We start from the raw sequence: 26,658 nt of genomic DNA on the forward strand, positions 1-26,658 counted from the left end.
AGTTTCCACTTGGTGGTTCTGAGGTTTCCTGGCTCACGAGCTGGGGGTTTCTTTGAGGAAGGGGCTCAGCAGGGAGAGACTGTGGCCCATGAGCTAGCTGGACGGGCAGGAGACAGCATTCTGCTCTAGTCTGACTTTTCTCCCCAAGCTCCCTCCCAACTGCAGCAGCCTGCTAGCTCTTAGGGGAGATGATGGTTAACAGAATGGTTAACAGACGGTTAACATTTGTAGCCCAACATCCTACAAGGGAGAAGGACAAATAAGAGTGAGCCTGCCTCACTTCCAACCCCACACTGAGCCTGTAAGGAAGATCCAGCCACACTTGATGGTGCTCTGGTTGTCTGTTGTGATGGTGCTGCCTTCTGCTGTCCCCTCAGGGTAGAGGAACCATTTCAAACACAGCCGGTTAGTGAGTGAATTTAGAATTTACTTCTCTGAAAGATTTTAGAGAGCTGGGCAGAAGCAAGACTTTCTATCCACAAGCTGCTGCCCAGGGCCTGTCCTCAGTCCCTCCCTAGCTTCTTATGCTCCTCCAGTGCTACGTAAAGCAGAGACTTGCTTGAGGAAAGGTGTCTGGAAATGTCCCAGGATCAGGGAACCTCACCCACCTTAGAGTCCTTTCCTCAGAGCTGTGGGAAAGCATTTTCCCCTTTGATTAGGCCCCAGTCTTGGCTGACCAGGGGACATTTTCCCTTGGCCTCAACCATGCTCCGACTCAAGTTCAGTCGCACATGTCTCTCTGTTCCCGGCGCTGGATCAGCTCCTCATTGCTCAGTAGATAGTCGTCAATGAACGTGAAGATTTCCTCGGGGGTGACAGGTTCCATGTAGCGTTCCCGGTCAATTCCCTGCTTGTCAATCAACACCATGTTGAAGTAGGAGCGAGTGAGGTGCTGAAATTGCCTAGAGAGATGAGCCCAGGGACGTGTGAGACCTTGTCTGGACATCATCCCGCCAGACTCTAGTCCTCTCTGATCTTTCACAGCTCCACTGATGGACTAATTCTTTCCCCACCGAATCCCTTGCCCCATCCCTTCTAGTACCTATCTCAAGCCCCTTGATTTTTCTCTGCTCACACCTTAGTCTTGCTGCCCCAACATTTCTAGCTCTGTTAAGCTTTCCCTTCCTCACCCCAGATGGAACAGCTTTGTTACTACCAAGCTGCGTTTGCCTCACAGGCCCCCTTACACAGGGCTATCACATATAGTGATGCGGGCTGCACATGATAACTCCAGGGAGCACCAGTCACGGGCACTGTGCCGTGACCATGAGCTAGACAAGCGTAGCCTGCACAACCAAACATGGCAGCCCTGAGGCTGATCAATATCACCTGGTCAAACTTCAGGTTGATCAATATCACCAAGTGTGCAGTCTCCTTCCTCTGAGTGTTTTCCAGTCTTTCCTCTTGTTCCTGTTGTTTAGTGGCTAAGTTGTGTCTGACTCTTCTGTGACGCCATGAACTGTCACCCACCAGGCTCTCCAGGCGAGAAGACTGGAGTGGGTAGCCCTTCCCTTCTGCAGGGGATCTTCCCAACTCAGGGACTGAATCCACAGTCTCTTGCATCTCCTGCATAGGCAGGTGGATTCTTTACCACTGACTTTGCTACCGAGCCACCAGGGAAGGCCCAGTCTTTACCTGGGGCTGAATGTTTCTGTCCCTGAGATTAAGCCCTAGGGGCGGGTATTGTTTATGGAACAGAGGGGAGTGATGGCTTTATTGGTTCTGAGTATATGTGGGGGGAGGGGTTGGGAGGGTGAGAACAGACAGATAATGAGCAAAGTCAACTTCTACCACCTGTTCCCTAGGGTCTTCTCCTCCCCAAGGGGCAGATGAGTATGATTCAGATTTCACTGCCTAAAGATGCTTTTTGCTCATTTGCAGACTGAAGGCAAAAGGATACAACCACCAGGTGACAGGATCAAAGGCTTATCTAAGTCATGTTTGAGTCTGTGTCTCAGCCCTGGCTGTGATTCAGGGTCACCTGAGGTGCCTTATAAAAGCACAGTCCTGAGCTGGTTTGAGGTGGTCATCTGTATTTTCAACAACACCCTGCCATTTGATTCTGATGCCCTGCCACTCTGATCTTACCTAAGGCATCCAAAGAGTTCAAACAAGCAATTCCCCAAGAGAATAGTGTTTGCTGATTTCCCCACAACTTTCTTGTGGCCAGTGTCCTGCCTAAGGTTTCTACCCACTGCTTTCCTGTTGCCCTCCAGTCTGGACCTGAGTTCCTCAATGATATTGGCTGACAGCTGTTGCTCCCGGATGCGCCCCACTTCCTGAGGTGGCTGCCCCACCAGCTCGATGATGGTCACGTGCCTCAGGTCCAGTCCACAAGTGGATTGCTGGGAGGGGAGAGAAGAAGGTTTTCCTGAATAGGCTGTCAAACCCAAACCTAAGGCTACTTAACTGATTCCTCTTGGGACCATGTCAAGGCAGTGTGGGAAAGGAGGGGCTTCTTCACAAACCATCACATGAGGGGGTCTACCACCTCTTTCCTCTGTCATTCCTGAAGCACTTGCCCCGATGTGTGTGGGCGCGTGCTAAGCTGATTCAAACTTGTCCGACTCTTTGTCACCCTATGGACCATAGTCTGCCAGGCTCCTCTGTCCATTGGATTCTCTAGGCAAGAATACTGGAGTGGGTTGCCACGCCCTCCTCCAGGGGATCTTCCTGACTCAGGGATCGAACCCGTGTCTCTTATGTCTCCTGCATTGGCAAGTGGGTTCTTTACCACCAGTGCCTCCTGGGAAGCCCACTTACCCTAACAGTGTTTCCTTTATTCTAATGAAGTGTAGAGATTGGTTATATTATGTGGGACAGAAAAGAGAAATGTAATTAACAAATTGCAGTAACATCATCTCTCCTTGCTTAGCTTTGCATAGATTTTTAAATACATAAGTTATTTTTTTGGGGGGTTACCAACTGTTCATTTACTGATATTTTTTAAATCCTTGTCTTGCTTTTGCTCTAGTGCTGCCTCTTCCTTCAGCCTACACCTCCTGTTCATTTTTAAAATTTAATTTATTTTAATTGGAGGCTAATTACAATACTGTGGTGGTTTTTGCCATATATTGACATGGTGAACCCTCCTTCCAGCTCCCTTCCCTCCCCACCCCGTCCCTCTGGGTTGTCCCAGAGCACTGGCTTTGGGTGCCCTGCTTCATGCATCGAACTTGCACTGGTCATCTGTTTTACATATGGTAATATACATGTTCAATGCTATTCTCTCATATCATCCCACCCTCACTTTCTCCCATATCATCTAAAAGTCTCTCCTTTACATCTGTGTCTCTTTTGCTGTCTTGCATATAGGGTCATCATTACCGTCTTTCTAAATTCCATATATTTACATTAATATACCACATTGGTGTTTCTCTTTCTGACTTACTTCACTCTGTATAACAGGCTCCAGTTTCATCCACCTTGTTAGAACTGATTCAAATGCATTCTTTTGATAGCTGAGTAATATTCCATTGTGTATATGTACCAAAACTTCCTTATCCATTAATCTGCTGATGGTCATCTAGGTTGCTTCCATGTCCTGGCTATTGTAAACAGTGCTGCAAGGAACACTGGGGTACACGTGTCTCTTTCAATTCTGGTTTCCTCAGTGTATATGCCCAGCAGTGGGACTGCTGGGTTGTATGGCAGTTCTGTTTCCAGTTTTTTTAAGGCATCTCCACATTGTTCTCCATAGTGGCTGTACTAGTTTGCATTCCCTTCAACAATGTAAGAGGGTTCCCTTTTCTCCACACCCTCTCCAGCATTTATTGTTAGCAGACTTTTTGATGGCAGCCATTCTGACCAGCGTGAGATGGTACCTCATTATGGTTTTGATTTGCATTTCTCTGATAATGAGTGATGTCGAGCATCTCTCTATGTTCTTTTAAAACTGAGTCCAATTCCAGTGGCAGGGTCTGGGGAAGGGGCGGCAGGCGCCATGTCTGGCCGCGAAGGTGGCGAGAAGAAGCCCCTGAAGCAGCCCAAGAAGCAAGCCAAGGAGATGGACAAGGAAGATAAGGCATTCAAGCAGAAGCAGAAGGAGGAGCAGAAGAGACTCAAGGAGCTAAAAGCAAAGGCTGCAGGGAAAGGCCCCCTGGCCACTGGTGGAATTAAGAAATCTGGCAAAAAGTAAGCTGTTCCTTGTGCCTGAGGTAATGATGACCCTTAGTTCCATTCCTGTTTAAACACCTGGATTCCCTGCCATAATATCTGTTGCCACCTATAGCTAGAATGAAGTGTTGTCTTGGAACCTATTGTACATTTAAGAATAAACTTTTGTTAAAAAAAAAAAGTAAAATAAAATAAAATTGAGATACTAGTTGACATATTACTTTCAGGTGTACAGTATAATGATTTGATATTTGTCTAAATGATCATCGCAATAAGTCCAGTTAGCATTCATCACCACACAGTCACAACTTTTTTTCTTACAATGAGAACTTTTAAGATCTATTTTCTTAGCCATTTTCGAATATATTATATAGCTATAGTCACCATGCTGTACGTCACAGCCACAGGACTTACTTATTTTACAACTGGAAGCTACATAAGTTCTTTGTGTGTTAGTCGCTCAGTCATGTCCTATTCTTTGTGACCCCATGGACTGTAGCCCACCAGACTCCTCTGTCCATGGGATTTCCCAGGAAAGAATACTGGATTGGGTTGCCATTTCCTTCTCCAGGGGGTCTTCTGGACCCAGAGATCAAACTCATGCTTCTTGCATCTCCTGCATTGGCGGGCAGATTCTTTTCCATTGTGCCACCTGAGAAGCCTGTGTGCTCCTTACCATTAGGCTACACGGCCACAGCCTTCTCTTGGTCTCCAGAATTTCCCCCAAAATAGTATCAGTGCTCTTTCTGTGACCCGTTCTTGCCTCCCTCACACTAGGAAGTGCAGCCTGTAACCGTACCACAGTTTTTTGTCCTGCTTCGCCCATCAGGGGTGCCTCTTAGCCAGTTACCTGGGGCAAGGTTGAAAGCAGCAGTGAGCACTGCCTGGTGCTCCACCCCTTGTTGAATCTTTGGGTTACTCTTCTAGACCTGGCCTCAAAGTCACTGTCCTCCCTGGCTGTTTCCTTTTCTTGTTGCTGCTTTCTTTTCAAGCTGAGGTGTTGCTTTTGTCTGCCATTTTTGGATCCCTGGAGGAACAGAGTCCTTTTCGGTTTAGACCCAGGGTCATTCTTTTGATATGGATGCTTTCATCATGGCCTTCTGAATGCTGACTTGGAAACTCGTAAGAACTCAACCTTTAGAAACACCCTAAATAGCTTCTTCTTTTACCTGGGTATCCAGACCCTTTCAGCTTCTCAGAGTCTTGTCAGCGTACTTTGAATTCTCTTCAAGAACCTAGTCTATTCTTTATTTTTATTGTTATATTATTTTTCTCCTTTTCAATTGAGGACAAGGAGGTGACAGAGGATGAGATGGTTGGATGGCATCACTGACTCAATGGACATGAGTTTGAGAAAACTCAGGGAGACAGTGAAGAACAGGTGTGCCTGGTGTGCTGCAGTCCATGGGGTTGCAAAGAGTTGGACTCAACTTAGTCAATGGAACCAACAAAAACAGTTGATTTACAATATTATATAAGTTTCAGGTGTACCACATAGCGATTGAATAGTGATAGGCCTTAGCCTATTCTTTTTGAAAGTCCCAGGAGTCAGAACTACTCTGTCCTTTCTGCTTTTCATTTCCCAACAGAGGCTTTAACTAGATATCTGGTAGAATGTTAAAAATCCTTAGGCAATACCGTTGTTTTACTTTGCAATATCATGACCTGTTTCCTTCTTGTCTGCTATTAGTAGTGGTTAAGAGCACAGATCCTTGAGTCAGATTGCCTGGGTTTAATTGCAGCTCAGCCATTTATTAGCTAGTGATTTGGGGCAAATCATTAACCTCTCTGTGCCTCAGTTTTTTACCTGCAAAATGGGGATAGTAAGGGTACCTACTTTATAAGCATTGTTGGGAGAATTAAATGAATATGTATAAAGCACATACTTGTATACCTGGTCCTTATACAGCCCTCACTGTCTAAATGTTTGTTAGTGTTATTATTCCTTGAAGACTTAAACAAACTAATTCCCCACATTTACATTTGATCACAGGTCTTACAAGTCTTTAGGAGTGCTTTGCCACACTGCCTTCCCATCCTTCATCAAGCTTCCTGCAACACACCATGCCAATGACTTCACTGCCTTTTCAGTAAAAACACAGTTGTTTTAAAATTGTCCTAAATTTGTCTACAGTAAAACTAATCAAATGTTGTCTACAATCTAAAGAAGTAGCGTCTGTGCTGTAGAAAGAGCAAGTCTTTGAGTAAGACGTAGTAAGAGATTAACAGAGTGGGGTTGTTGTTGTTTGGTTGCTAAGTTGTCTGACTGTTTGTGAGCCTATGAACTGTAGCCTACCAGGCTCCTCTGCCCATGGGATTCTCCAGGCAGGAATAGTAAACTGGGTTGCCATTTCTTCCTCCAGGGGATCTTCCCAATCCAGGGAGCAAACCCACAGTCCCTGTGTTGGCAGTTGGATTCTTTACCACTGTGCCACCAGGGAAACCCAGCGGAGTGGGATAGGGGAGTGCCAAGGAGCTAAGCCCTGATTAGGGGAGTGGCTCTTACCTGTAGCATAGAGATTTGCATTTTATAATATCGGTTAGAGGGATCGGGGGCTGAGATGATGAGGAGTCGCCGTTTCTCATAGAACTGATCCAGAAGGCCAGCAGCTGAGTTGACATTGACATTAATCTTCATAGCTAGGGCAGAAGCACATGGCCAGTCAGAATATGGCCTGTCCCTTCATCCCAGAATGGATAAAAACATCCTGAGGTTTTCAGGTTAAACTTTTTTGGTTGTTTCTCCCTTTCCTTGGGGGGAAATCCTAAAAGAACACTTGGAGATTTTAAATCCTTTTTCTTGGAGGTGGAGTATGATAGAGGGGTACATTGGCTCTGAAACATCACAGAATCCCCCATTCCCACATCAGACGCATTGCTTTTGGTTCCTGAGCCATAGACATTGGGAGACCCCTCAAAGAAGCCCTGATCATTATGTCCACTCTCCCCATTCCCTAGTTGCACTCACGAGCACAGATGGGTGGTGATCCTGACCACTGGCGGCTGGACTGGCAGACCCGGGAGGGGGTCCCTTGGCGCTCATACCCTCCATCACAGTGGTATTCACAGGTGGCACCATAGTTGTCCCCCACTGAGGTGCAGGTGAGGTAGCCATGCAGTGGTGGTTTCAGAGTTGGGCAGCGTCTCACTGTCAGGGAGAAGTTCCAGTTAGGGGCTATGGTAATTCTTGCAGAGAACAATAGGCTAAGAGGGTGCCCATGCTGGGTTTTCTAGATCAGCTGACCCAGGATAATCAGAATGAATGACTTCTCTGTGTTGCCAATGGCCAGGGCTAGAGGCAAAATTTTTGCTTTCTTATGGAGTTAAATCTGAAATGTAGACAAAAGTGTTCATAAAATGTGGAAGCATGGGTAAGTATATATATATAGTCATCAAAAGACTAGCAATCTGTAAAAAAAAATTGCCATTTTTGTTTTCAGACTTTGGGGACACTCTGCATACAGATGACCACCTTATAAATTACTTTTAATATGAAATATCATTGGGCTCTCCTGGTGGCACACAAGATAAAGAATCCACCTGCAATGCAGGAGACCCAGGTTCAATCCCTGGGTCGGAAAGTTTCTCTGCAGAAGGAAATGGAAACCTACTCCATTATTCTTGCCTGGAGAATTCCATGCAGAGAAGCCTGGTGGGCTACAGTCCATGGGGTAGCAAAGATTGGACATGACTGAGCAACTAACACTTTAAAATATCCGTCAGTGGGAGGAGAAGCATTGAGCAAAGTATGATATATTCTTAGAAGTAGATTATTATACTGTGATTAAAAGACTTCTGAAAAAACTTTAAAGAACATGAGAAATTTACTTGTGTTATAATGAAAAGTGAAAAAGGGTGACCTAAGATTGGATATGCAGTGTGATCTCAATTAGGTATTTTTTAAGTATGTGTGAACAAAAGACTGGAAGAAAACTACCGAAAGATTAACAACAATTGCCTCTGGGTGACAGAGTAATAGTTTTTTTCCCCCTTTGTGTATTACTTTATTTCCCATATGTTCAACAATGAGCATGAATTAATTTTATAATGAAAACAAAACAAAAAGCAAGAATCAGTAACCAGTACCACGAATTTCAGCAGAGGAGAAAGACTGAGAATGAAGGCTGATTGACTTTAATCATTGATTTGAAGGCTAAGAAAAGAAATGGATACAGAGTATGTCGGTGGGTTTCATGTAGATTTAGGAGAATGAGAAAGTCTTGTTGGGGGGCAGAGTTTCTGAAATGTGTCTACACATGTATACAGGTTTCCTGAATGACCTGTTTCATGAACTTGAGTGTCCCCTCTCCCAATCTGCATGAGGTGTCTGTTTCAGGCATAGCGAGGAGAGGGTTGTGATGAGCATCTAGAGGGTAAGAGAAGAGCAGAAATAATAAGCAATGCAGAAATGGAAAACTTCTTTCTGACCTTGTACTTTCACAATGAACTTGCAGCTGGCCCGGTTGTAGGCTCGGTCGTAAGCAGTGTAACGAATCACGTGTTCTCCTTCTGGAAAGTGAGAGCCAGGCTCAGGGCCCCGAAGTATCAACCTACATGGGACAGGGTGAGAGAGCCACTGAGGAAAGTGGCTCTTAGCACTAGGCTTTGGGGCACACATCACTGTGCCATCAGTCTGCGTGGTTCAGTGGGGCTACCTGAGTGCCTGGGAGAGAGAAGCTGGCGGGAGGCATAGGCGGCATCTCTGGCTCACCTGGTGATGGTGCCGTCAGCAGAGTCTTTCACCAGGGGTGGGTCCCAGTATACTCGAGCAGTCAGTTTCTCCGGCTCTGCCATCTTCTCACGGGAGTGGGGACAACGGATCTTGGGGGGATCTATATCTGCCAAGGTCAGAAATTAAGTGCTGACTTGGGGATCCCTGCCTTCCCTGGAGGGAACCCATGAAACGATACCACACCACTGGGTAGGTAAAAGAGGCAGTTCAAGATGCTCAATGAAACTTGTGAGGCCTGACTCCAAGGGAAGCGATTGCTTTGTTAAGCCTGTACCCAGGGTGCCACCTTTTGCAGCTAGTGGGAATACCTTCTGCAGTGGACGTAATGCCAGGCTGGCTCTTTGCAGCAGGACAACTGGGAGCGACCAGCATTTACCTACACATACAGGCTCTCCTCCGCTCCATCGCCCATCTTCCATGCAGATTCGGCTGCGGTCACCTTCCAAGTGGTAGCCACTGGAACAGCTGTAGTCACAGCGAGAGTCAAGAAGCACCCCATTTGTGCACGTGTAGGTGCCACTCGTGATGAATGGCAACGCGTGGCATCTCATCTCTAAGAGAGAATCAGGAGGCAAGCTCAGTGGCCTGTAGGGCCATGTGGAAGTAATACCTAGGCATCTAGCCCAGGGAAGACCATGTCAGAGACAGCAGAAAATACAGGGAAACCTATGCCCAACTGCTCTGACATTTTTGTGCCCGATTGCCTCTTTTTCCTAATTTCAGTCTTATGTTTGATATTATGAAGTACAATAGTACTCTTGAGGGGCGGAGTGGGGGAGATGGTCTCAAAGAAGTCACTCATCCAAGTTCATGGATTTGAGGAACGCACCTCAGTTTGGATCCCAGCTCCACCACTTAACTAGCTCTGTGACTTGAGCAACTTACATCTCTCTCCAAGCCTCAGTGTCTCCATCACTAAAACGTGTATACCATGAAGTAGGATTGTTGCGCCAAATATAGAGACAGTGCATATAAATCTCTGGGCTTATTTGGGGCCTCAGCAGCTCATACTTTTCCTCTCTTGTTCCACAAATGCTAGATGCCCTTGAACAAATTCAAGACTCCATTTTGAATATAATGTTGGTTCTGCCACACTCCTCAGCTGAGGCTCACTTACATGCCCACTGGTCCTCTGTGCTGGTGAGAGTACAAGTCAGGCCACTCCCAGTGGGGAGGGGCAGACAGCTTTGGAAGCATTTGCTTAAAGGCGAATCCATGTGCTTTAGACGTTACGTGTGCCAGAAGTGGCAACAGCTCCCATGAACTGATTGTAAGCTTGTGCTTGCCAAAGTCCAGTATGAAATACCCAACACCTGAAGGAAGTAGGCCAGCCATATGTTCCTTCAGGTTGGCTAAGTTCTAACCCTCCCTAACTTCCATTATCGGAGCTTTGACTAAAGATTTTATTGACTGTGTTTGTTTTTGCTTCCTGGTCAAACCAGACTTGAAGGTGATTGCCTTTTATGTTTTCCAGCCTCCTTTATGTAAAGACCTAAGCAACAATGACCTTCTTGAAATCAGGGCCAAGAAAAAAGGTCTGTCGTTCTGTTGATTTGATTTTCTTAGTATTACATGACAGTGAAAATGATAGATCCAAAGTGTTCTCCATGTGTCTCTTATGAGGAAGTACAAAGTGAGATTCAGTGTTTAAACAGGCACAGTGGTAAAGAATCTGCCTGGCAATGCAAGAGACTCAAGAGGCATAGCTTTGATCCCTGGGTTGGAAAGATCACCTGGAGAAGGAAATGGAATCCCACTCCAGTATTCTTGCATGGGAAATTGCATGGACAGAGGAGCCGGGCAGACTATAATTCATGGTGTCGCAGACTCGGACACAACTGAGCAACTGAGCACGCATACAACACAAACTTTTAACTGGTTTCATGTTAATTTGTCAATGTATTTTAATTTTGTAAGGTCAATTCAAATTCATTTTGGAAATGATGGGGTCTAGTCCTATAACAAATGGCTTATAGTCACCTAGAGGGGAATGGTTGCTTCCTTTTTCTGGCTACCAAACTTCTCCTCTATTCCACAGCATCTTCTCCAAACAACCCCATTTATCTCTGAATGCTCAGCATTCTACATCCCCTGACACTCCATTCACATGCACACATTGGCTAGTCTAGAATCAGCTCTTGAAGTGTCCCTACACACAGGGGTGTTCTACAAATGGCATTCAGCAATGGATATAGGGACAGGCAAAGCTTAGCTGCCAAAATAGGGTAGGCTGTAGGGTTTCAGTAAGAGGTAGGGATTTGGGAGCTGAGGTGAACATGATGTGAAATGTACTAGCACCCCTGCATTCCAACCTTGGAGGTTCTTCTTGACTTTCAGAAGAAAATGAAGACCAGAAGATGTCTTTTAGCTTCACTGCCAAGGCCTAAGACCTCAGGCCAAGAAGTACATTAGTTTACAAGTGGGAAAGAGTCTGAGACTGCACATGCTTGAGAGTTCCAGAGGACGGCCTAAGTCCACATCCGGCCCCAGGTGGAAGCTTTCCATGCACCCCTGGGCCCTTTGAGACTGAGGGCTGGTTGCTGCTTGCGTGCGTCTGTGCTCAGTCGCTAAGTCATGCCAGTTTCTTTGCGACTCCACAGACTGTAGCAGGCCAGGCTCCTCTGTCCATGGGATTCTTCAGGCGAGAGTACTGGAGTGGGGTGCCATTCCTGCTCCAGGGGTTCTTCCAAACTGAGGGATTGAACCCACGTATCTGGCATTGGCAGGCAGGTTCTTTATTACTGAGCCACTGGGGAAGCCTGGTTGCAACTTAAAATGCCCCTATTGCTTGATCCATAGTCACAGGGAGAGAACATGAGCTGGAATGTTAGGATGGGGAAAGGCCCTGTTGGGATCCTGTGAAAATTTTCAATTTGTACTTGACAGAGGGCATAGTAATACCTCCAGGCATGGACCCTGGCTGGCTGGCTGGCTGGCCTCTCTCACATGCAGATGTCGGCCTATACATGCACACCACTTACGCCTGCAGTAGGCAGTTCCAGACCAACGGCGGCTTGGCAGGCATTGCACGGATCTCCGTCCAATCAGTCGAAAGCCCCGGTCACAGGAAAGCTCACAGCGAGTGCCCAGGCTGCTGTGATAATTTCCTCCTCTTGGTGAGTAGCACGTGGCTTCTCCATCCTGGATATTTAATGTATAACACCATCGGGGGACTGTGGCAATAGAAGAAAAGTAAGCTAGAAGTACAGTAATCGAGACAGTGTGGTATTGGTGGAAGGACAGACACACATATGGATGGAACGGAACAGAGAGCCCAGAAACACATTCACACAAATATGGCAAAATTATTTCTGACAAAGGTACAAAAACAATTTAATGGAGGACAAATAGTCTTTTGAACAAATGATGCTGGAGCAACTGAACTTCCATAGGCAAAAATAAAGAGGAAAAGCAAAGCAAAGAACTTCAACTTAGATGTCTCATGTGTGTATATGGGTGCTCAGTCTCTAAGTCGTGTCCGACTCTGTGTGACCCCATGAACTGCAGCCCACCAGGCTCCTCTGTCCATGGGATTTTCCAGGCAAGAGTACTGGAGTGGGGTGCCATTTCCCCCTGCAGGGGATCTTCCCAACCCAGGGATTGAACCTGCATCTCCTATGTCTCCTGCATTGACAGGTGGATTCTTTACCACTGAGCCACCTGGGAAGCCCGTATCTCATACCTTAAACAAAAGTTAACTCTAAATGGATCATGAACTTTAATGAAAAAAGTAAAATTATAGACCTTTTAGAAAAAAATAGAAAAGTCTTTAGGATTTAGGACTAGGCAAAGGGCAGTTGTGGAGAAGGCAATGGCACCCCACTCCAGTACTCTTGCCTGGAAAATCCCATGGATGGAGGAGCCTGGTGGGCTGCCGTCCATGGGATTGCTGAGGGTCAGACACGACTGAGTGACTTCACTTTCACTTTTCACTTTCATGCACTGGAGAAGGAAATGGCAACCCACTCCAGTGTTCTTGCCTGGAGAATCCCAGGAGCGGGGGAGCCTGGTGGGCTGCCGTCTATGGGGTTGCACAGAGTTGGACACGACTGAAGTGACTCAGCAGCAGCAGCAAAGGGCAGGTGGCACTACTAGTAAAGAACCCACCTGCTCATTGAGAGGGTTACAGGCAGGAAGGCCAGGGGTCTCCAAACAGAGGAAATAGGCTGCAAGTTTGTTTATTTATTTATTTATTTGGCTTTTCTTTTGTTTTTGTTTTTTTTTTTGCTTTTATTTATTTTTTTTATTTAATTTTAAAATCTTTAATTCTTACATGCGTTCCCAAACATGAACCCCCCTCCCACCTCCCCTCCCCATAACATCTCTGTGGGTCATCCCCATGCACCAGCCCCAAGCATGCTAAGACACCTGGTTCCACCTGAACGTAACTTTTCTCAGACCTTGAACTAACCAATGCGTTTTTCTTATAGAGATGTTTTTCTTAAGCTATGTTAATGAAACGATGTATTTGCTTTGGAATTTGCCTTTCTTCAAAATGGTTCCACCGAAGACTAACTTTTTCCTTTTCTCAAACCTTGGACTGATAATAGCTCAACAAACCAGTGTTCATATCAATTGTTTTATGGCTGGGGGATGATACACCTTGTGCCATCCCATCTCAAAAATACATATTGTGGGAGAGGGGCCTGGTGAAACTCCCTCAGCCTTGAGGTGTCTCTTTCTGATTAATAGCTTTCTAACAGACATAAAACATCTGGCTAAAGACTAGCAGGGGGCACTCTTTTTGTCCCCTTCTGATGTCTATGTCAGAAGCTTTGTCTATCTCTTTTAGACTTTAATAAAACTTTGTCCCACAAAAGCTCTGAGCGATCAAGCCTCATCAGTGGCCCCAGATGGAATTTCTCTTCTCCAGAGGCCAAGAATCCTGGCATTTTTCACAGCTCAGCAATGACCTTTCACAATACAGGAGACATAAGAAACACAGCTTTGATCACTGCGTCAGGAAGATCCCCTGGAGAAGGGCAGAGCAACCCATTCCAGTATTCTTGCCTGGAGAATCCTACAGACAGAGGAGCCTGGCAGCCTACAATCCATAGGACCACAAAGAGTCATACATGATTGAAGCAACTTAGCATGCGCACACAAAGGGGCCTTAGACATGATACCAAAAGCACAATTCATAAAATTTAAAAAAATCAAGAAATTGAACCTTGTCAAAATTAAAAACTTTTGTTCTGTGGGAAGCACTGGTGATAAACAAAAGACAAACCACAAACTGGGGCTAAAAATTTGCAAACCATATATAAGACCAAGGACTAGTATCCAGAATATTTAAAGAACTTGGAAAATTCAACAATAAAAATATCAAACAATCCAGTCAGAGCATGAGCAAAAGATATGAAAGGACATGTCACTGAAGAGGATATAGTGATACAAATAAGTACATGAAAATATGTTTAGCATCACTAGTCATTAGAGAAACGCAAATTAAGACTACAAAAAGATATCATTATATACCCATTATGATGACTAAAGCTAAAAAAAAACTCTGGTAATACTAAGTGTTGATGAAGATGGGGGAAAACTAGAACTTTCATACATTGCTGAGATGAAGAAACTTCAGGAAATTATTTGGTAATTTCTTAAAAAGATCAAATGTACTGTTGCCAGGTGACTCCACAATCCCACTTTAGTATATGCCCAAGTGAAAAAGCAAGAGAGTTCCAGAAAAACATATATTTCTGCTTTATTGACCATGCCAAAGCCTTTGACTGTATGGATCACAAGAAACTGTGGAAAATTCTGAAAGAGATGGGAATACCAGACCACCTGACCTGCCTCTTGAGAAATCTGTATGCAGATCAGGAAGCAACAGTTACAACTGGACATGGAACAACAGACTGGTTCCAAATAGGAAAAGGAGTACATCAAGGCTGTATATTGTCACCCTGCTTATTTAACTTATATGCAGAGTACATCATGAGAAACGCTGGGCTGGAAGAAGCACAGCTGGAATCAAGATTGCCAGGAGAAATATCAATAACCTCAGATATGCAGATGACACCACCCTCATGGCAGAAAGTGAAGAAGAACTAAAGAGCCTCTTGATGAAAGTGAAAGAGGAGAGTGAAAAGTTGTCTTAAAGCTCAACATTCAGAATACTAAGATCATGGCATGTGGTCCCATCACCTCATGGCAAATAGTTGTGGAAACAGTGGAAACAGTGTCAGACTTTATTTTTTTGGGCTCCAAAACCACTGCAGATGGTGACTGCAGCCATGAAATTAAAAGATGCTTACTCCTTGGAAGGAAAGTTATGAGCAAGCTAGACAACATATTAAAAAGCAGAGACATTACCTTGTCAACAAAGGTCTGTCTAGTCACGGCTATGGTTTTTCCAGTGGTCATGTATGGATGTGAGAGTTGGACTATAAAGAAAGCTGAGCACTGAAGAATTAATGCTTTTGACCTGTGGTGTTGGAGAAGACTCTTGAGAGTCCCTTGGACTGTAAGGAGATCCAACTAGTCCATCTTCAAGGAAATCAGTCCTGAATATTCATTGCAAGGACTGATGTTGTAGCTAAAATCCCAGTACTTTGGCCACCTGATGTGAAGAACTGACTCATTTGAAAAGACTCTGATGCTGGGAAAGATTGGAGGTGGGAGGAGAAGGGGACGACAGAGGATGACATGGTTGGATGGCATCACCGACTCAATGCACATGAGTCGGTGTAAACTCCAGGAGCTGGTGATGGACAGGGAGGCCTGGTGTGCTGCACTCCATGGGGTCGCAAAGAGTCAGATGTGACTGAGTGACTGAACTGACTGAGCTGAAAGTGAAATAAAAATCCATGTTCATACAGAATCCTGTACACAAATGTTTAAAATATCTCTATTCATAATTGTCAAATCTTGGAAACAGCTCAAATATCCTCCCAAATGTGAACGTTTAAACTAGGCATGGTTTATCCATACATAAGAAGGCAGTGCTAATACATCCAACAAGTTGGACAAATCTCCAGTGCAGTTTGTGAAATGAAAGAAGTCAGAATCAAAAGACTGCAGACTATGATTCCATGCATGTGACATTCTGGACAAGGCAGAAATATTGGGAAAGATCAGGGGTTGCCAGAGATCAGGGATAGAGGTGGGGATACCCTCAAGGGGCAGCCTTTGGCAAATTTTTGGTACTGTGGCATTGGTGACCTTACTCTACACATTTGTCAAAATTCATAGAACTATACACCAAAAAAGTGAATTTTATAGGATGTACACTTTTAATAATTGTTTAAAAATAACACAAAGATGTAAGCTAGAGAGAGGGAGGGACTGCATATCAAAGTAGGCTGTTTAGGAAGGAAAGTCTAATCGCAGTACAATACTGAGCACAAAAGGTAATAGGGTCATGAGATCATAAAAGCATCATAAAAACACCTCATTGGCTACACAAATAATGACTCTTCAGTAGGTTAAGATTTGAAAGGGGAACATATAAACAAGCAGTGGGCCACCTGCCCCAGGATGGGTACATGGGATGACAGAGCTTTCTTAGCCTGGGGTTGGGAAAGCTAAAGCCCCATATGAGCTCATTTGGTCCTGAAATCCTAAGAGACAAAAAAGGGGGGCTTTGAAAAAAGGTCACGAGGAACCAAAGGAACAAAAAAAGTTAGAGCCTCTGTTTGAGGGCAGCTGGAGAATGAAAACAGATGACAGTGAGAAAAGTAGCCTTTAAGCCACAACAGGCTTGTAGCTTCCAGTGCTATTTTTGAGCCTGTGGCTGTGACACACAGCTGCCATCTGGAGAAACCACCTCCAAATGACAAAAAGTCTCTTAAGCACTACAGTTGCAGGGCTGTTGATTATATGGTCACAACACATATGATTAAGACTTTACATTCGAGGCTGGGACCTCAACAATCACTCCTGTTCTATGTTTCACCCATATTGGGTCAAGAAAAATACACACAAAATTGGAATGGGTAGAATAAGCAAGCACAGTACAGGGAAATATAAACCTCAGGGTAAATGCTGAGACAGTAATAAATGGAGAAGGCGATGGCACCCCACTCCAGGACTCTTGCCTGGAAAATCGCACAGACAGAGGAGCCTGGTGGGCTGCAGTCCATAGGGTCACTAGGAGTCGGACATGACTGAATGACTTCACTTTCACTTTTCACTTTCATGCATTGGAGAAAGAATGGCAGCCCACTCCAGCATTCTTGCCTGGAGAATCCCAGGGACGGGGGAGCCTGGTGGGTTGCCATCTATGGGGTCACACAGAGTCAGGCACGACTGAAGTGATTTAGCAGCAGCAGCAGCAGCAGCAACTTTTATAAATAAGCTCAGATTTGCTGGCCTGAAGGAATACTGGCATAAAGAGAACATGTTAGATTTATGGTTTACCAGAGGCAGGGGAAGGGGGGGAGGGGGTTGTATGAAGGTGGTCAAAAGTACAAACTCTTAGTTATAAGATAAATAAGTATTAGGGATGTAATGTACAACATGATGAATATAATCGACACTGCTGTGTGTCATATATGAAGTTGTTAAGCGAGTAAATCCTAAGACTTTTTATTATAAGGAAAATATTTTTTCCTATTTCTTTAATGATATATTTATATGAGATGATGGATGCTCACTAAGCTTGTGCTGTATGCCTTAAACTTATACAGTGTTGTATGTCAATTATATTTTAATAAGACTGGAAGATCAAAATAAAGAACTATAAAGCATGACAGTTTACCAAAAGAAAAAAATGAACAGGTTGGAAGGCTGGAAAGAGCAAATTCACTATCCCAATTTTCATTTTCGCCAGATTTATTGAGGTATAATTGACACATAAATTGTAAATAGTTAAGGTAAACAAGGGGCTTCCCAGGTGGCTCAGTGGTAAAGAATCCGCCTGCAAATACAGGAGACCCAGGTTTGATTCCTGGGTCAGGAAGATCCCCTGGAGTAGGAAATGGCAACCCACTCCAGTATTCTTGCCTGCAGAAACCCATGAACAGAGGGGCCTTGCGGCTTACAGTCCGTGGGGTTGCAAAGAGCTGGACACAATTGAGCATGCATGCACCAAGGTGAAGAATATGATGTTTTAATATATGTTTACGTTGTTAAATGATGACAACAATTAACTTCAATGTTAAATGATTACTTCAATGATGACTTCAAATGTGTTCATAAACACATCCATCACCTCACATAGTTACCATTTTTTTTTTTGGTAGTGAGAACACTTGAGATGTACTCTGTTAGTAAATTTCAATTACGCTGTTTGGTGAGACTGATAGCACTGATAGCAAAATGTTTTAGAATTAAACACAGGCTTATGAGCAGTTAGGAAGAGAAACGTGATCTCCAAGTGACCTCGAGAACAAATAATTCAAGGCTAACCTCATTTTCTCTTTGGGTGTGGTCACCAGACTGGTAGAACAGGGGAGACGGTGGGTACGTTATGTGGAAGCAAGCGAGGCATGTGACAGTGCCCTTCATGCCATCCACATTCAGTCTCACCAAGCAGCATAATCGAAATTTACTAACAGAGTACATCTCAAGTGAACAAATATACCCGGAGAATGCTGATTAGAAACTGAAACGAAGAATGTGGTAGAAAAAGTGTTAGTCATTACGGAGTAGCTACAGTGTGCTAGGCGCGATGCTTTATGACCTCATTTTCCCATCCATCATCTCACATAGTTCTCCCAACAGCCCTGAAAAGGTGCGTGGGTGTTTATCACAATTTTATAGATGAGGAAATAACTTGCCCCAAACCAGAAGCAAGTAAGGGGCAGAGCTGGATGTGAACCCAAGATTTGTCTGGCTCTAAAACCCATTTTTTTCTAACCACAGCATCTGTCATTGCAGCGTGTGAAGCTCTGCTCTTTTGAAGTATACATTTACATTTTTGAATATGTAATAGAACCACGTGGTTCAAAATCCCCAAAGTATAAAAAGTTATACAGTTAAATTCTCCCTTCCACCCCTGCTCCTCCACCTATCCCTACTTAGTCCCCCCACCGGGAACTACTGTTAATAGTTTCTTTACGCATATAAAGTGAGTCTTCTTTTCTCTTCCTCTTTATCACATAGAGTATGTCCACTGTTCCCACAGCGCTTTTCAAAATAAACTTAATAATGTGTTTCAGAGGTCATGTCAACAACTGGAGAGCAAGCATGAAAAGTATTTAAATTAAATAATATTTATAAAATGCATAGCACAGTGACTGGCACATAATATGTGTCTGTCCATGGTCAAAACTGCTGGAAGGTAGAAGAGCTGGGATCCAAATTCAGGCCTGTGGCCTCTGCAACATCTCTTTCTAGAGACTGTAAAGAGAACAGTGTGCTGCCAACATGATTGAAAGCGCCTTTTTCGTGACTCTCATCAAATGACACAGGCAGCTGCCAGCCTGCCCAGTGATGGAGCAATCCGGGAGCAAGTGGTAGCCCAGAGGATCGGGACACACCTCAGAGAAGTGTTTCTGACTCCAAGCTAGGAGTCAGTTTAAGAGAGGGAAAGGAAGTTCAAGATTAGTGAAAATGGTACCAAAGTATGTGGGCAGTTTGCTCTAAAATAATGATGTGCTTTTTATTGGTTAACTTTTATATTTTTTTAAAACATCCTTTAAAAAAACAAAACAAAAAACCCACAATGGGCTACATTTCCGATGGAAGAGATAGACTGAGCATGGCTTTGAAGTTAGACATCCCTGCACTTGAATTCCTGCCCTGCCACTCCTGAGCTCCGTGATGCTCTGAATTGAACTTCCCAATGGCACCCCACTCCAGTACTCTTGCCTGGCAAATCCCATGGACGGAGGAGCCTGGTGGGCTGCAGTCCATGGGGTCACTGAGGGTCGGACACGACTGAGCAACTTCACCTTCACTTTTCACTTTCATGCATTGGAGAAGGAAATGGCAACCCACTCCAGTGTTCTTGCCTGGAGAATCCCAGGGACGGGGGAGCCTAGTGGGCTGCCGTCTATGGGGTCACACAGAGTCAGACACCACTGAAGCGACTTACCAGCAGCAGCAGCAGAGCTGTTTCCTGATCTGTAAAGTAGGACTAATAAACCAGTTTCATAGGACTGTTTTGAGAGTCAAATGAAGATGCATGTGTAAAACATATCTAGCCCCGGGAATGGGAATGATATTCCCTGTGTTGCTGTCTGGGTTTGAACCACTGGTTCATCCCATTTCAAGGAACAACACAGGGCTGGCATGTGGAGGTGCCTGCCCCAAGTTACAGAAAGTCTTTTAAGCACCATAGTGGCAGAGCTGTTGATTATGAGATCACAAGACCTTACAAGGAATGCTGGAACTTCAGGTTGTACCTTCCTGGCAGCCCCTCCCCCCTCAACATAGATACGGAGAAGGCAATGGCACCCCACTCCAGTACTCTTGCCTGAAAAATCCCATGGATGGAGGAGCCTGGAAGGCTGCAATCCATAACCTTACCAAATTAGTTTTATGTCCTGAGACTAAGTCCCAAAGATAGCCATGAGACACTTTATCCCCAAGACCAAAGGCCACCATGTGGCTTATATTTTTTTTAAATGGCTTTATACACATTTAAAAATAACCAATGAGGCAGATTAATATTAATCACAGGGCTGTTGGACCCCTTGAAAGTACCTTCCGCATCTGTTGCTTTTTCCTATCTGTGTCTCCCATTTATGGTCAGCTACAATCTGGCATTTGCTCCCAGAATTCCAACCAGCCAGTACTCATTTCTTGAGCATCTACTTTTGACATAGTTCTATGGGAGTGTCATATGTGGCACCTTCTGTTAAACAGAGAACTATTTGGTTGAGGGTAATAAAAAGTAAACCAAAGAGGCAGTATATAATGAATGCCAAATGAGTGATCCAGATAATAAAAATTTATATCAGAAGGTAGGTACTCAATAACTAGTCACTGAATTAATGAATAAAAGAATGAATAAGTGAGGGAAAGCTCAGTGTGGACTAAAGCTGTCAGGAAACAGAGTAGAGCTCTATTAATCTGGCTACTCATAGATTTCATGTGAGGAGGAGGGATAATGTGTTGTCAGACTATCTAGACTGAGACCAAATTCTATTGGAAATGATCACGGTGGGTCAGTAGGTTTGGGGAAGGGAGAAACGTGAGTCAGAGAATGCAATTAGGAGGCAGTTGTCATTAACCATATGTAAGGTAATAAGTTTTAATCACTTGGATTAATAAAGAAATGACAGTTCTTGGTGAATGATTGGTGAGAGGTGATGAAGAAAGGGGGGCTATTAAAGGTGATGGGGGCTGTTAAAGGTCACATTAAGGTACTTTGAACAGAATGATGGTACCGTTAGCAAAAGTGTGAAGCCAGATATCAAACCTTTTTCAGGGAAGATGAAAGAATTTAGTTTTAAATATCTCCAAATGGAAGTGTCTAGCAGCAATTAGAGGTGCAGTCTGGGAGCTCAGGAGACAGATCATGATCATTTGAAGTTCAGATCCATGCCTCACTCTTCCTCCTGTCACTACTAGAGAGTCCATCTCCTTTCTTGGCCTCAGCCATGACCATGACAGCGAAATGTCACGGAGTCCAGGGATGGGGGTGGGGTGAGAAGAGATAATAGATGTGTTCACTGTTGCTGAGAGATGTGGAGGCTGAGCTCAAAAGGGGCCATATGACTTGGGCTTTGGGAGAGGATTGTCATTGACCTTCAAGGGCTGTTGGGTGAGAAGGAGATCTGTGGGTGAGAAGGCAAGAGACTGTAGGGAGTTTGGGGGTTGGCAGGTGCTGAGACAGAAAGGCAGTGGTCTAGACCATTTGGCAGAGTGAGAAGATGGGTAGAAAGAAGGTAGCTAGAAAGGAGCAGAGAGGAGCTCCAACCTCATCATTTTTCTATTGAAACTGTTTTCTCAAACGTTACCATTTACCTTCTTCTTGCCAAATACATTGTAATCCCCTCAATTTGTTTCTTTCCAGTATTTGACACAGATCTCCTATTCCTTCCCCTCCCTTAAAATTCTCGTCTCCTGTGGCTTTTGTAACGTATTAGATGCTACCCCAATCTCCTACATGGATGACCACGAGTGATCTCTTTTTCCCTTGTTGGTTCCCCTTCTCCTGCTCGCATATGCAGATGACCTCTAAGGCTCTGATGTTGGCCCCTGCTCCCTCAGATAGCTAGCTCATCCATCTAAGTTAATGACTCTGACCTAAGAAGCTCCTTCTTTCTTCTCCCCACTGCCTATAGGGCACAAACCACTTTTCTTTTCTAACTTTGTCTCTCTGAGAAGGGTCTTACAGTTCTCCCAGGTGCCAGACTGGATGCTTTCAGAGAGTCCTTTGTTTCTTACCCTCTTGGTACATCAAATCTGTACTAGGTCTTATCGTCTCTTTCTTTACAACATCTCTGGCGCTCATCCTTGGTCTTCATTTCCTTTCCACTGGCATCAATCATCTCTAACCAACCTCACTGTTACTGATTCCTGGAGAATCTCCGTGACCCAGGCTCTATCCCTCCTGAACTCCTACTTTCTGCCCACAATAATGAGGTTGATATTCTGAAATTACTATTTACCATGCCGCTCCCCTATGCAAAAACATATGACGACTCCCTATAACTCTTATCACAACAGCCAAACTCCTCAACATGGCTCGCAAAGTGCCTGGAGCCAGTGTGAGGAATCCCGCCCGTGACAAGGTCATGAGGAAGGAAGCTGACATATGCAAGGCGTGCTCAGACTTCAGGGGCCCCTCTGGAAATTTCTAAGCATGTACCCCAACAAAAATCTGCCGGGTTTTGTGCTCTGCTTTTCCACTCTTCTGACATTCTCTGGAAAAAGTCAATTCAGGGCTTTAGTCTTCTGCATTTGAAAGAGTGTTTTAATCCAAAAACCCCTCTGATGGCTTTCTAGCCTGCCTGCAGGACTCGTACAGCTGCGCATGTGATTGTTTGAGGCCTCCTGACTGCAGGAGGCACAGGAAGCTTAAAACATCCTAGGAATGTAGGGGCTTCCGAAGAGTCAAAATCTTTAGAATAGGACTGATTAAAAGTTTCATTTGTTGAGTCAATGCTTGCTGCTAAATTTTCATATCCTTTATTTTTAGATACAGTTGGTATATAGAAAAACAAGTAGTCGACCTGGTATTAGCAACATTAGATCTTTGAGTTAAGTACCTTCTTTGTTATAACCCACTTCACCTTTGTTCTATAGAGATGTAACTTCAGCACTTTAAGGAGATGTAGATTAAAGAAAAACACTTCAGGGGAAACAAAATTAACATTCATTAAAGAAGAGAGCCAAAAAGTTAACAAGCCTCTTGGCCAGAAGATAATGTAAATCACCTGAGACCTTTTGTATACAAAATGATGTACAGAAAGAGTCTGGGCTGCGAATGCTACATAATTTTGTGTTACCCATTGATCTCCATGTTTTATCAAAAGTATAAAAGGCCTTCTGAACAATAAAGGATGGGACCAGCTTCTCGGACCAGTTTCTGGGACCAGTCTCTCGGCCTGGTTTCTTGAGAATCTGGCTCCCCCCGTGTGTGTGTCTCTCTCTCTCTCTTCTTCTCTCTCTTTCTCTCCCTCTGCTCTTTACTTTAATTTCAGGCTGAATTTCCATCTGGGGCGCGGAGGCTCGCCAGGTCTACTAACCTGCCCTGGCTGTTAAGACCCGCGCAAAAGGGAGCTTAAGGCGAGGCACCCTTAGATATTCAAGCGGGCGCCGGTGGCCCAACGTAGATGGTGCAAATTCCTTGTCTGGAATTTTATTGGTCTTCCGCATAAACCAAGCTATTCAGCCCTCTTCCTCCACTTAATCTTCCTACTACACTATAGTTTCTTAATCTAATCTTATAACAATCAATAAATAAGTCTTTCCACGCCAACGCTGTCCACCCTTCGAATTCCCTGGATCCGCCGGGGCTGGACCCCGGCAGCAAAGCACAGAAACTAAGAATCTTAGAAATGGAAAGGATAGTAGAAATCACGTGGTCTAACTTTCCTTCTAAAGCAGGAACCGCTATTGAGCCTCTCTTTAGAAGGGTCTCTAGATCATGGTGGCCTTCCCAGGTGGGTCAGTGGTAAAGAAAATCTGCCTGCCAATGCAGGAGACATGCGTTCAATCCCTGGGTCAAGAAGATCCCCTGGAGAAGGAAATGGCAACATACTCCAGTATTCTTGCCTGAAGAATTACGTGGAAAGAGGAACCTGGAGGGCTACAGTTCATGGGGGTCACAAAATAGTCTGACATGACTTAGTGTCTAAACTACCACCACCTGGATTGTGGAGCCTTTCCTAATTTGGTCTCACTGTTTATATTCAACTTTACCTCCTCCAACTCCCTACATATCCCATCTCCTCCAGTCAGACTAGATTCTTCCCAGTGCCTTCCTCTTACACATTTGTTCTCTCTCTACCTGTGGCCATCTGCTTTGCTGAACGCCCCCCTGTCTCTGTTCTGCTTCTCGAAATCTACCCATCATTCAAGGCCTAGTCTAAACATCATCTTTCATGACCCCTCCCCTGACTTCTTTTTCTTAATTCCTATTGTGTTTCCTGCTAGCACAGAGTTTCATGCTTCCTTGCCCTACACCTGCTAATTTAATTGCCCCCTCACTCATATCCCCTAGGAGAATGTAAGCTTCTTAAGGGGGACAAAAGTTTACCTTTGTAGCACCCAAGGCTTTCCTTACACAGAATTAGGCATACGGTAGGTTCTCAGCCCACACTTAGTGATAGATGGGCAAACTTAATGCGAGAGGTTGGATCACGCAGCAAGTCAGTAACAAGATTCATGGCTGGAAACCACAGCCCTTGATTCCCTGAACTGCAGCTTTGATACAAATGAGCCAAGCCGGGTGAGGATGCATCAGACAGGGCCTAGGCATTAGGATGGAAAAGGCCTTTCCTAAGCCTGACAAGCAGTGAGGATTACCTTGGTAGTCTAGGATGCGAGTCTGTGGGACCTCTTCAGCATAGACTTCATTGTAGCTTTCATCTGGGTGGTAGCCTGAGCCTAGAATGAAGAAAATATCAAGATAACATGTTGGTCTCTGATGCAAGTCCTTTCCAACCTTTCCTGCTTTCCAGCTTGGTCCCTTTCTGAGGACATGACACTCCACGGGTGGAGAGTGAGGTAGCTATTTAGTGGGAGAAATCCTATGCTGTGAAGCACCACAACTAATGTGGGCAAACCTCCACACCTCAGGTACATAGAGGGTGAGTTCATAATGGGGGAAGGGTGGGCAGCTTACTGGGGTTCCCTGGTGGCTCAAGCAGTAAAGAATCTGCTTACAGTGCAGAAGACCCGGGTTTGATCCCTGGATTGGGAAGATCCATTGGAGAAGGGAATGGCAACCCACTCCAGTATTCTTGTCTGGAGAATCCCATGGATGGAGGAGCCTGGTGGGCTATAGTCCAGGGGGTCAGGTGGCTACTGGTAGCACTAGAAGACTCCATTAAAAAAAAATCAAACTTCTTGACCATCCACACATTCTGCCCATTTGGACTAGAAATGATCCATTTCCCTGATGCAACACAGGAGTCTTGGTGAGATACTGATGACTGAGTTCTGAGGATGGACTGTTGTCCCAGATAGGAGGCAAAAAAACAGAACCTGAGCAAGGGTCTTTCCACTAATGATGGGCCTTCTTACAGTCATCAGAGGCAAACAATTCCTCAAGCTCCCACCAGCCCACAGGGCACCAGCCTTTTGCTATACAGTCCATGGGGTTGCACAGAGTTGGACACGACTGAGTGAATTTCACTTTTTTTTTTTTTTAATCAACTGTGTATTAAGGATAATTCTATGCAGGCAGCTTTTATTTTTTTTTTTAATTTTTTTTTTATGGGTGTGACTTTTTTTTTAATTGTATAATTCATTTATACAGAGAAATCATTTGGAATTAATTATTTACAGTCTTTTTCAGTTTTCATTTCCACTGGCCGGATACAGTTCACATAACAGTCTACGTTTACTGGAACAGTCACCATGACAAATCTTCCACGACATGGGTTTTCAGTCCTCTCCCGTCCAAGACAATGATTGCATTTGAACAGAAACATTTCAGAGTAAAACACTCACCAGTCTAGAGCCTTATGGTGATAGGAAATCTTACAATTTCAATTTAAATTGATTGCCAGGGCTAGGGGTGGCATGCCAGGGCAAAGAGGGAGGGCTCGAGAGGCAAGGGGGTAGGAGTTTCACTGCCTGAGCAGTTTGCCCTGGTTTGCAGAAATATTCAGTCACTCTAATCAGCAGGAGCCTTGGTAGGGAACTGCTGAACTAGAGAACATTCTGAGTCCACCCCCGTTCTGTTAAGTGGTCCAGTCCCTGTGGAGGCCAGTCTGCGGCTGTCTGGGAGACTAAACAGTGTGTTCCACCAGACAGCAGGAAATGGGTCATGCATACTAATTGGAATACAACTTGGTCCTTTCCGGAGGGAAGTTTCCGGAAGCTCTCTTTCCAGCCTCACTGTTGTGCCTAAAGCACACACATTAATAGAGCAGCCAGCCGTGCTGGAGTCAGAGACAATTCTTCATTTCCAGGAGAGGGTGTGCTTCTGGGACAAGGCTGGGTTTTAGTGCCGGAGCCCTTTGGCCTATGTAAACACCCTGACCACAAGCTTACCCTGTCTCCTCTCTGGGCAGGGACACGGGGCCCCCTGCACTAATGGGTGGAGCAGAGGGTAGATGATGAGGCTCCTCCATTCCCCACGGGCCCAGACTGGGGGTGAGGGGTGGGTGTTGGGAAACTAGTCCAACTTGATGAACAAGGGAATGAATCAAATTGAAAGTTTGTCTTATGAAATCATAGCCTCATCGGTTTGCCCTCATTCCAGAGGAAAGAGTTCATATTTTCTCCTTCCCTTTATT

At 44.7% G+C, this 26,658-nt stretch overlaps 2 protein-coding genes across 2 annotated transcripts in view; one reads left to right on the plus strand and one right to left on the minus strand.

The window, feature by feature from the left end:
- Nucleotides 1-406: 406 nt before the first annotated feature.
- Nucleotides 407-26,658, minus strand: part of SRPX2 (sushi repeat containing protein X-linked 2) — a 31,567-nt gene continuing 5,315 nt past the window's right edge. Inside the window, exons 3-11 of the mRNA XM_004022502.5 lie at nucleotides 24,719-24,799; nucleotides 11,830-12,021; nucleotides 9,225-9,401; nucleotides 8,828-8,954; nucleotides 8,545-8,666; nucleotides 7,085-7,264; nucleotides 6,623-6,756; nucleotides 2,224-2,345; nucleotides 407-902 (exon numbers count right to left, since the gene is read on the minus strand). Of these exons, the coding sequence (XP_004022551.1) occupies nucleotides 722-902; nucleotides 2,224-2,345; nucleotides 6,623-6,756; nucleotides 7,085-7,264; nucleotides 8,545-8,666; nucleotides 8,828-8,954; nucleotides 9,225-9,401; nucleotides 11,830-12,021; nucleotides 24,719-24,799 (1,316 nt within the window). The 3' untranslated portion in view covers nucleotides 407-721. The remainder of the gene's footprint in view (nucleotides 903-2,223; nucleotides 2,346-6,622; nucleotides 6,757-7,084; nucleotides 7,265-8,544; nucleotides 8,667-8,827; nucleotides 8,955-9,224; nucleotides 9,402-11,829; nucleotides 12,022-24,718; nucleotides 24,800-26,658) is intronic.
- LOC114111339 (translation machinery-associated protein 7) lies at nucleotides 3,916-4,313 on the plus strand. The gene has a single exon (XM_042241734.2). The coding sequence runs from the start codon at nucleotides 3,944-3,946 to the stop codon at nucleotides 4,136-4,138; it is 195 nt and encodes a 64-aa protein (XP_042097668.1). The 5' UTR covers nucleotides 3,916-3,943; the 3' UTR covers nucleotides 4,139-4,313.

The sequence above is a fragment of the Ovis aries genome, chromosome X (assembly GCF_016772045.2).
Source record: "Ovis aries strain OAR_USU_Benz2616 breed Rambouillet chromosome X, ARS-UI_Ramb_v3.0, whole genome shotgun sequence".
NCBI classification, from domain to species: Eukaryota; Metazoa; Chordata; class Mammalia; order Artiodactyla; family Bovidae; genus Ovis; species Ovis aries.

Excerpts from the sequence above, each read along its gene's own strand:
- LOC114111339 (XM_042241734.2), top strand. The coding sequence starts at position 3,944 with ATGTCTGGCCGCGAAGGTGGCGAGAAGAAGCCCCTGAAGCAGCCCAAG.